The sequence below is a fragment of the Berghia stephanieae genome, chromosome 11 (genome assembly GCF_034508935.2).
Source record: "Berghia stephanieae isolate SIO BIC M18660-M18661 chromosome 11, UCSD_Bste_1.3, whole genome shotgun sequence".
In the NCBI taxonomy this organism is placed as follows: Eukaryota; Metazoa; Mollusca; class Gastropoda; order Nudibranchia; family Aeolidiidae; genus Berghia; species Berghia stephanieae.
In genome coordinates, this window is record NC_088370.1 from 2,872,154 (window position 1) to 2,884,140 (window position 11,987).

General features: G+C 35.8%; 1 protein-coding gene across 1 annotated transcript; it reads right to left on the reverse strand.

Annotated features, from left to right (window-relative positions):
* Window positions 1-9,916: 9,916 nt before the first annotated feature.
* LOC144957357 (uncharacterized) lies at window positions 9,917-11,070 on the reverse strand. Its single transcript, XM_078888549.1, has 2 exons — window positions 10,312-11,070; window positions 9,917-10,234 (listed from the first exon to the last, which is right to left on the reverse strand). Exons 1-2 carry the CDS (start codon window positions 10,943-10,945, stop codon window positions 10,059-10,061), a joined length of 810 nt encoding a protein of 269 aa, XP_078744675.1. The 5' UTR covers window positions 10,946-11,070; the 3' UTR covers window positions 9,917-10,058.
* Window positions 11,071-11,987: the final 917 nt, after the last annotated feature.

Genomic DNA, 11,987 nt, shown 5'->3' on the forward strand with positions numbered 1-11,987 from the left:
ATAAATTTCAACTACGTCCACCACCAACATTACAAACAGTTTGTTTTTAAGTTTTACGGCGCTTGCAAAACACATTTAGGTTATAACAGCGCCAGTAAAATGGAAGAAAATGGGATAGTAAAAAGTTCTAGAATTACATTTAAAGCACACAAGAAAAGGTAAGACAAAGGGGAACTGGGAACAAATAGGGATCAGATGTAGATTCCAAGAGCATACTATCAATGTACTTAGTCTGAGATCACCTATAAGTCTCATCCGGACACAAACACAAGATCCAACTAAGAGGAATACACTCAAATTCAAATGCTTACATTATACATTCAAAATAACAAATATAATAATACATAACAGAGAGATGATTTACAAGAAAAAAAATATCACCTCCCAAAACAATAACTATGCATTTGACTGTTTCCCCCTCAGTAAGGCCAACATGCCGGAGCCAGGACAAAACTAAGTAATCTCATTCCAAGACAAGGACAGAAAGCATGTTGGAAAACAGATATAGGGGATAGAAGACAGTAGTACCTCCCTGCCCACTATGGGAGGTCAGGAACCCCACCCCGGCAATACAAACAGTAAATAGACATGATTTCATAGCACTGGTAATTCATACCAGATACATTTTTTTGTTTCTATTCTATAATTCTGCCTCGCTCTGAAAAGAAAACACGAATTTAAAGTGAAGTCCCATGTTTGAGAGTTTTGGACAAGATGAGTCATTTTAATTGATCGATATTTGAATTGGAAGGGCGAGTTTTCTGGCCAAAAATTTTAAAATGTTTGTTTTCAAAGTGCGTCAGAATGAGGGTCTGTATAGATAGTATGCGCTTGGCTTAGAAGCTCATAACATTGCCATCCGGAAGTATAACCGATCAACACACAAAACAGTGTGTATCCATGAACGTTTGTAGTCAGGTTAATACAGTTCAGTGAGCATTACTCGGAAACGCGGATGGCAAAAAAACAACAACAAGGACCTGAGTGACGTCATCTTCGAACTATCTACATTGTTCGGGTTGAAATGCCTGAGGACTGGAGTGCACGTTCAGCCAACTGTTCGTATTATAAGTGGTGGATGACAATCGGGCAATTATTTATATCTATAAAACTAAGTAGAAGGTATCGTATATATACTATAGCTTCAGGCCAGGTTTCACGATACATGGCATGCTTTCTGCCAAATCTAACAAGACCCAGCAACCCAATATCTGTTGAATGGACAGAGGAGGTGGGTCTGCAGAAAACATACTACATCTGGATAGCACCAAATATCTATACCAGTCCCTTTGCTAGAGAGGCGGGAGCGAGAGATTTACTACCTTGTGTGAATTATCCAGTTAAGTAAGTAACAGGCTACATTTTCCCCATGATTCGTGTATCAATGATAATAAAACTGATGCAATTCCTTTATTGGGGTAGGGATGGGGATTTCATGGGCAGGTTAAAAAAAAAAAAAAGAATTGTAGGTGGGAGAGGGGGAGAAGTAGTTTCATTTATAATTTTCTCACCTTTGCCATTTAATTTCCTCTCAACAGGGCCTTTAGAAATAACCACTATGTTGCATAACGTTAATAATTACAATAACATGCTCGCTCCATGGTATTTGGGAACAATGTACAAGCTGTGTCTACATCTCGATGATTTCTTTTTACAGTCCCCATCCCTGTTAAAAAACGATCAACATTAACTCACTCAATCCTAGAGATTTTTGCTACTTTTCGAAATTGGAAAAAATGTATTTAGCTAGTTATATTCAACTATCATTAAAATGTAAAAATGAAAAACATTAGCTTTGATAGTACGCCTATAATTTGTCTCAGAAAAAAATGTAATAAATAGGCATGGGATAAAAAAAGTAACCCTGGTAAACTACGGATATAGTAGGTGTTAGGGTTGAGTGGGTTAATTATATATCACATAGGAAGGGTTTAGTGAGTTGTCAGGTGGTTAATTAAAAACATTTTTTTTTCAAATGAACAAAAATAAATACATGACGCATGAACAAAAGCAAATACATGACGCATGAACAAAAACAAATACATGACACATGAACAAAAACAAATACATGACACATGAACAAAAACAAATACATGACACATGAACAAAAACAAATACATGACACATGAACAAAAACAAATGCATGACACATGAACAAAAACAAATACATGACACATGAACAAAACCAAATACATGGCACATGAACAAAAGCAAATACATGACACATGAACAAAACCAAATACATGACACATGAACAAAAACAAATACATGACACATGAACAAAAACAAATACATGACACATGAACAAAAACAAATACATGACACATGAACAAAAACAAATACATGACACATGAACAAAAACAAATACGTGACACATGAACAAAAACAAACACATGACACATGAACAAAAACAAACACATGACACATGAACAAAAACAAAAACATGACACATGAACAAAAACAAATACATGACACATGAACAAAAACAAACACATGAACAAAAACAAACACATGAACAAAAACAAATACATGACACATGAACAAAAACAAATACACGACACATGAACAAAATGAAATACATGACACATGAACAAAAACAAATACATGACACATGAACAAAAACAAATGCATGACACATGAACAAAAACAAATACATGACACATGAACAAAACCAAATACATGGCACATGAACAAAACCAAATACATGACACATGAACAAAAGCAAATACATGACACATGAACAAAACCAAATACATGACACATGAACAAAAACAAACACATGACACATGAACAAAAACAAACACATGACACATTAACAAAAACAAATACATGACACATGGACAAAATCAAATACATGACACATGAACAAAAACAAACACATGACACATTAACAAAAACAGATACATGACACATGAACAAAAACAAATACATGACACGTGAACAAAAACAAATACATGACACATGAACAAAAACAAATACATGACACATGAACAAAAACAAATACATGACACATGAACAAAAACAAATACATGACACATGAACAAAAACAAATACATGACACATGAACAAAAACAAATACATGACACATGAACAAAAACAAACGCATGACACATTAACAAAAACAAATACATGACACATGAACAAAAACAAACACATGACACATGAACAAAAACAAACACATGAACAAAAACAAATACATGACACATGAACAAAAACGAATACATGACACATGAACAAAAAAATACATGACACATGAACAAAAACAAATACATGACACATGAACAAAATGAAATACATGACACATGAACAAAAACAAATACATGACACATGAACAAAAACAAATACATGACACATGAACAAAAGCAAATACATGACACGTCATATGAAGAGTGGTTTTGCAAATCTCCCGAAATTCCATTTTTTTCCCCATTTTGAGATATTGAGGATTATTTTCCCTAAAATCTCTCATTCGGTCTATAATTTTATCATATTTTAAACTTCAAATTCACACAAATCTAGGGAAATTCTTGTGCCAATTTATACTTAAAATAAAATTTACATTTCATCTCGTGGGTGGAAAATCTCAAAAAGTGGAAAAATCAACTTAACGAGTTTTGGAAAACCAGCCTTCATATATATATTATATATATATATATATATATATATATATATATATATATATATATATATATATATATATATATATATAATATGTATGTATATCATTATCAATAGGTATATCAATATATTATATAAACCCTGTATTTTTAACGTGATTAAAACATACTCTGAGAAAACATGATAATGATATGGAGTAAACAGTATTTATAAGATGTGAAATGTGGACTTTTTCCAAGAACTAATGTTGAGATATTTAAAAAAAAAAAAAAGCTTTCTGTTGATTTTATGAGTTGCGACAACTGAAATTCTGTTCTGTTTTAAGGAGTTTTACAGCATTTGCAAACATTTTCAGGTCATTCAGGTGCCAGTTAAAAAAATTAAAAGAGGAAGAGAAAGTAAAGCTGAAATATTATAATTCAGAAAAGTGAGTGGAGCAGGCACTTATGTTGATAATAACAAGAAATAAAGTGAGTAGGAAAGTGCCAGAAGACAATAGAGAATAAAAACTTTGTGGCAGCGATGGGGGCTCGAACCCGCGACGTTACTGGTACGACAACTGGAGATCATACAGTAGAGCCACGCTCTCCCTGGCCAGGCAGAGTTATTGTACCCGTGGGTTCGAGCCTACATCATCATTGCTAAGTTTTTATTCTCTATTGACGTCAAGGACAATATTTTTGTGCCTCATCTGAGAACAAAGAAGTCTTCATCATCTTCAGGAGAAATTTTTCTTTAGGGTCTACCTGCAGAAAGGTCGGGATAACTCAAATAACATTAGCTGAATAGTGAGGGACTGGGCAGAGTTTATTTATTTTAAAGGTTTGACAGAGCGTGCCACACATTTAGGTCATTTCAGCGCCATTCAAAAGATATGTTTGTTTTTGTTTTTAAGGGTTTTACGGCGCTTGCAACACATTTAGGTCATATCAGCGCCAGTAAAAAGGAAGAAAATGGGATAGTAAAAAGTTCTAGAATTACAATTGAAGCATCCAAGAGAAAGTAAGACAAAGGGGAACTGGGAACAAATAGGGATCAGATGTAGATTCCAACAGCACACCACCAATGTAATTAGTTTGAGATCACCTATAAGTCTCATCCGGACACAAGAACAAAATCCAACAAAGAGGAACACACTCAAATGCCACATTATACATTAAAAAATAACAAATATACTAATACATAACAGAGAGATGATTTACAAGGAAAAAATATCATCTCCCAAAACAATAACTATGCATTTGACTGTTTCCCTCCCAGCCAGGACTCCGACCAGGGCCAGGAAAAAAACTATGTAATCTCATTCCAAGACAAAGACAGAAAGCATGTTGGAAAACAGATATAAGGGGATAGAAGACACAGTGTGTATCTCCCTGCCCGCTATGGGAGGTCAGGAACCCCACCCAGCATTCAAAAGATAGAAAATGGGAGGGTAAAATATTTCTAGATTTACGATTAAAATCAGACAGGAAAAAAGAAAGACTAAGATGAATGGTTTAAATATAGACCAGATGTAGATACTATCAGTGTACTTGATATCACTTAAAAGTCTCATCCAGACACAAACACAGGCCCCCACTGAGAGGAACACACTCAAATGTTTACAAACCATTACGTATATTTATAACACAAAAATGCAACTGTTCATAACAAAGAGATGATTTACAAGGAAAAAAATATCATCTCCGAAAATATAACTATACATGTGACTGTTTCCCACCCAGTCAAGGACTCCAGCCAGGGCTTGGACAAAACTAAGTAATCCCATTCCAAGACAAAGACAGAAAGCAAGAGCAACTCGGAAATCAAATATAGAGGATAGAATACATTTCAAGTGAGTTTCTTGATCAAAGAAAAAGACACAAAACCACCAGTGGAACTCAAATCCGGGTGATTCATCATCTCCCATCCAGATAGAAAAAGGAAAACCTCACCAAGAGTAGATCTAGAAACTCAAAGTGTTTGTTTTTAAGGGTTTCACGGCCCTTGCAACACATTTAGGTCAAATCAGCGCTAGTAAAAAGGAAGGAAATGGGATAGTAAAAACATTCTAGCTGTACAATTAAAAGGACTTGAGGAGAAAGTAAGACAAAGGGGAATTAGTTCAAATAGGGAACAGATGTAGATTCCAAGAGCACACCATCAATGTACTTAGTTTGAGATCACCAGTAAGTCTCACGCAGACAGCACAAGACACCACAAAGAGGAATACACTCAAATGTTTACAAATCATATGTTTAAATATTATTATAATAATAGAACAGAGAGATGATTTACAAGGAAAAAAAATATCATCTCCCAAAACTAAATATACATTTGACAGTTTCCCTCCCAACTGAGGACTCTGGCCAGCGTCAGGACAAAAGTAAGTAATCTCGTTCCACGAAAAAGACAGAAAGCAATTTGGAAAACAGATAGAAGACACAGCAAGTACCTTCCTGCCCGCAATAGGAGGTCGGGAACTGCAGCCAGCATTCAAAGTGTAAACATTCTATTTTAATGAATAAAACATTTACAATCGGTGAGGGGGACTCAAGACAGATATTACATTTGAAACCAATTTTATGGAGGCGTGGATGGCATAGATTGTAGAGCATCCCTCTTGCTGCCAAGGCTGAGGTGCTGTAGTAACAGTCGGGTCATGGGTTCGAGCCCCATCGCCGCAAAGTTTATATTTTCTATCGTCTTCTGGCACTTTTCTACTCACTTCATTTCTTGTTATTATCAACATAAACACCTGCTTGCCAACTCACTGTTCTCAACACTGTTTTAGGAAAATGAAGTCACAGTTGATGAATCAAATTACAAAGTTAATGCTTGACTACAAACAATTCATATTATCATGTCTCAAAAATACCCTTAGAAAATCTGCCATTTTCGTTTTAACTATTAAAAACACAGTAAGGTACTTCGTAACATTAAGACAACCAAATTTTGATGTAATTTATACGTCCTCTCATATACCATTAAATGGGGTAACTTTGGCCCAATGGGAAACTTTCATTTGTTTCTGGGGTTTTTGGACTATTCGAGTATTACAGAGATTCCAACTATTGCAAAAATTACCATTTCCTACATCTTTCACATTACACATTTTTAACTCACAAATTACACATTTTCTATTCTTGAAGTTAGCACCTCTGGTATTAGCATTGGTATTATTAGCTTGGGTAACTCACTCAATCCTAGAGATTTTTGCTACTTTTCAAAACTGGAAAAAAATGTATTAAAAATGAGCATGTACATAGATAGTTTTATTAAACTATCATTGACATGTAAAAACTAAAAACATTAGCTTTGGTACTACGCCTATAATTTGTCTCAGAAAAAAATGTAATAAATAGGCATGGGGCAACAGTAACCCCTGGTAAACTACTGATATAGTCGGTGTTAGGGTTGAGTGGGTTAACTGTATTATTTGTCCTTGTTGAAATCGAAAGATGTGATGATTTCTTATCAAAAGAAACAACTGCCTCAATACGAAATAGGGAAATAGGGGAATCCCCTCAACAATCAGAATTAATAAGGTGGCGACAATTGAGTTTAAAGTAAAAATAATCAACAATTGTAATTTTAAGCTTTTCAGAGGTCAAGAGGTCAGGAAACAAAACTCTCTCCTAAATGAGAGAAATTATTTTGGTATTCCCTAGTTAAATTTTTCCAGGTGTTATTGTTATGCTTAACAATACATTTTTGATCATCCAGTCTCATCTCAAGATAAAAGCGTCTTGAGACAAGTGATAACATAATATTATATACTCTAACAGGTCAATAGCAACAAAGCTGCCAACCCACACTGAAGAAAAGGTATAATTTTGACTGAAAAAAGGTGTAATTTTGACTGAAAAAAGGTGTAATTTTGACTGAAAAAAAGGTGTAATTTTGACTGAAAAAAGGTGTAAATTTGACTGAAACAAAGTGTCATTTTGACTGAAACAAGGTGTAATTTTGAAGGAAAAGGTGTAATTGTGCAACACAAAGGCATTATTCTTAAACATAAATATCACTCAGGCCTGTAAATCGTCTTTCCCAAAATTGTCTGAAATTTTCTTTTAACCATCGTTTACTCAGCAGCCCTTGATAACAGTATTACTACATGTCAAACATCCTGTTCAATGTACCGATTCAATATGCTTTGAAAAAGCCAGTCCCTTTGTAATGGAAAAAAAGCCAGTCCTTTTGTACTGGAAAAAAAGCCAGTCCTTTTGTACTGGAAAAAAAGCCAGTCCTTTTGTACTGGAAAAAAAGCCAGTCCTTTTGTACTGGAAAAAAAGCCAGTCCTTTTGTACTGGAAAAAAAGCCAGTCCTTTTGTACTGTAATTCATTCTGACTTTTGGAGTATAGAACTTGATGATGACAAAAAGGCATAATGTGGAACAAAAAAGCATAAACGCGTGATTTGATAGAAAAAGTGTAATGATACGCCTTTTAGGCTTATAGGGAATGAGATTAGCGGAAGAGTAGCGTCCCTTGATTGGAAGTCACGAGCGGAAAAGTTAATAGAGAAAGAACGTCATGTTGGTTGTGGGGCATGAGACACTTCACCGAAAGCGAGGACGAGAGACGTTCTCTCTGTAAGGTGACGTCCAATCAAGGGACGCTACTCTTCCGCTAATCTCATTCCCTATAGTTGGCATCTCTGTATCAGTACAGACACAGTTTCCCATTGAGGAAAAGTTTCCCCTTTTGATGATATCGTGGATGTAAGAGTTTTTCATCACAATGAAGGGAAAAAAATATACAAAAATGAATAGAACAGCTGGAAAAAAGAACAAGGGTACGTAACTCACTCAATCCTAGAAATTTTTTCTACTTTTCAAAATTGGAAAAAAATATATTAAAAATGAACATGTACATAGATAGTTTTATTCAACTACCATCAACATGTAAAATTAAGAACATTAGCTTTGATACAACGCCTATAATTTGTCTTAGAAAAATGTAATAAATAGGCATGGGGTAAAAGTAACCTGGGTAAACTACAGATGTAGTCGGTGTTAGGGTTGAGTGAGTTAAACACACAATGTTTCGGCTCAAAACCCTTCTTTTCATGTTGTCTATCTAAATTTAACACAACGTGTTAACACGTTTGACTGTTCTTTGTTATTGGCTGATGAAGGGTTCCGTGTTTAGTTTTTTTTCAAAAGCTGTTCTATTCATGTTTCCACAAAACTTTTTGACAGTCTACAGTTTCTAGCAGCTTAGAATTCAGATAAAAACTGTACATATTAAACAACAACATCTCCATATGACAATCATTTGACATAAATTCTGGTAAACAAACAAATAAACAAGACAATGTTATGAGTTGTTTTTTTATGACAGCATTTATTCATCATATACCCAGTATGTATTTATTATTATCATTATTATTATATCATTACGGTTAAGACAAAAAATGCATACGCACATGAACATTGCAGAGAAGGTAGTTGGTAGTGTGGGTAAAAAAAAAAATTTAAAAAATAAAAGCAAACAAAACAAAAAAAATAATGAAATGTTTCATGACGACAATTCATTATACAAAGTCTTTTAATCTATCGACCGTGAACACTTCATGAAATCAGAAACATTTACACGTCTACAGAAGGGTGATTGATTATTAATCATAGGGGAGAATATTTTTAAACCAAACAATTTTATATTTTCAATCACTTTTGATAAATGCGGGGTTCATCCATTCCCCCAGTCATTTTGGCTCCACTCCAATCTGTACAATTTACATGCCAGGAATTCATTTTGGCATTAAGAATCGCATAGCTTTCCAGAACTGTTCTAAAAAATAACACCTGTTTTGGCATCGATAAACATGTTTCTGTGACCACGATTGCACAATTAATTCATAACTGAAGATCTAATTCAAGAGGATATATATATATATTATATTTTTTTCTTTTTGGTAATCTTTCATGAAATAAATCCTTGTTAATCAGATAATGAATCACAGAGATGACAATATCAAAATACACTTTGGAGAATCAGGAATTGTATTTTTATGAACCAAAGGAGACTGACCTTGACATGACCAATCCTATTTCTAAAGGCTCTATGGGACAGTTTGGTGTAGTAGTAAGTCTTTGCTTCGTACCCCGAAAGGTAATAAGTTTAAATACCTGCTGCATAGTTTGGCCTTGAGCATGCAGAACTACTTACATGAAATTTCAAAAATTTGTTGTTTTCCATGAGAGGAAAAAAAAGAAAAAGAAACATCAATATAAATAGCATTAGAAATAAGTAATTTGCGCTAGAATAATCCGAAATGCCCCAAAATCTGAAATATAGATTCTCTGAAATCCAACAATCCCTTTCAACTTTCAACATGATTTTTTTTTTTTAAAAAACAAAAAGGCCAAGTAATTCTGTTGCTGGTGCCAAAAATTGGAAATACTACAAACTTTTCGTAAAACTAGGCAAGTTTGATGATGTCACCTCGCCCTGGCTCAATTGTTTTGCAGCACTGCGCTCTGACTGATGCTCGAGTTATTCCAGTCTTCCCTTGGAATTGGAATTGACCCCAAAGACAAGACATTTTCTCTTGGGGATGAATAAAGGGGAGTTTTATATATTGATATATTTTCAAGATATGGACCACATGGATAGTGGATTGCCCCGATACCTCCATTCCATTCCAGAGGGATACATCCCAGTACACCAGGATATATGGACCACATGGATAGTGGATTGCCCCGATACCTCCATTCCATTCCAGAGGGATACATCCCAGTACACCAGGATATATGGACCACATGGATAGTGGATTGCCATTCCAGAGGGATACATCACGGTACACCAGGATATATGGACCACATGGATAGTAGATTGCCCCGATACCTCCATTCCATTCCAGAGGGATACATCCCAGTACACCAGGATATATAGACCACATGGATAGTGGATTGCCATTCCAGAGGGATACATCCCAGTACACCAGGATATATGGACAACATGGATAGTGGATTGCCCCGATACCTCCATTCCATTCCAGAGGGATACATCCCAGTACACCAGGATATATGGACCACATGGATAGTGGATTGCCATTCCAGAGGGATACATCACGGTACACCAGGATATATGGACCACATGGATAGTGGATTGCCCTGATACCTCCATTCCATTCCAGAGGGATACATCCCAGTACACCAGGATATATGGACCACATGGATAGTGGATTGCCATTCCAGAGGGATACATCACGGTACACCAGGATATATGGACAACATGGATAGTGGATTGCCATTCCAGAGGGATACATCACGGTACACCAGGATATATGGACCACATGGATAGTGGATTGCCCTGATATCTCCATTCCAGAGGGATACATCCCAGTACACCAGGATATATGGACCACATGGATAGTGGATTGCCATTCCAGAGGGATACATCACGGTACACCAGGATATATGGACCACATGGATAGTGGATTGCCATTCCAGAGGGATACATCCCAGTACACCAGGATATATGGACAACATGGATAGTGGATTGCCATTCCAGAGGGACACATCCCAGTACACCAGGATATATGGACAACATGGATAGTGGATTGCCATTCCAGAGGGATACATCACGGTACACCAGGATATGGACCACATGGATAGTAGATTGCCATTCCAGAGGGATACATCACGGTACACCAGGATATGGACCACATGGATAGTGGATTGCCATTCCAGAGGGATACATCACGGTACACCAGGATATGGACCACATGGATAGTGGATTGCCATTCCAGAGGGATACATCATGGTACACCAGGATATATGGACCACATGGATAGTGGATTGCCCTGATATCTCCATTCCAGAGGGATACATCACGGTACACCAGGATATATGGACCACATGGATAGTGGATTGCCCTGGTATCTCCATCACGGTACACCATACAGAGGACAGACTTTGATGGACTGGATGAAGGAGAAGCACATGGAAGGTGTCGACAGCCATACAACACTAGACACGACTATTTAGTAATGTATTTATGTTTTCATTGGGTTTTTGTTGTTGTTGTCGTTGGCTGAAGAAGGGTTTTGAGCCCGTGTTTGGTATTTTGTTCTTTTTTTGTGTGTGTTGTTTTTTTACTTTTTACAGTCCACAGCTTCTAACAGCTTTGTATCACTTTAACCTTTCATACAGAAATATCAAATCAAAACAACTGCATAACACAACAAATACTTTAATTTCTTCCAGTTAATTAATTGGTAATAATGGCTATGGTTGTAGAAATAACAATTACAAGAAGAAGAAGAACAACAACAGTAACAAAAAACAACAACAACAAAACACTTTAATATGTATTTTTTCCAGAGTATAGCTGAACAGTAACAGCAACAACAACAACAACAACAACGAACGCAACACATT

Coding starts and splice junctions, on each gene's coding strand:
- LOC144957357 (XM_078888549.1), bottom strand. CDS start 10,945: ATGTATCCCTCTGGAATGGAGATATCAGGGCAATCCACTATCCATGTG. Junction 10,235..10,311: donor CCCTCTGGAATGGAATGGAG/GTATCGGGGCAA, acceptor AATGGAATGGAG/GTATCGGGGCAATCCACTAT.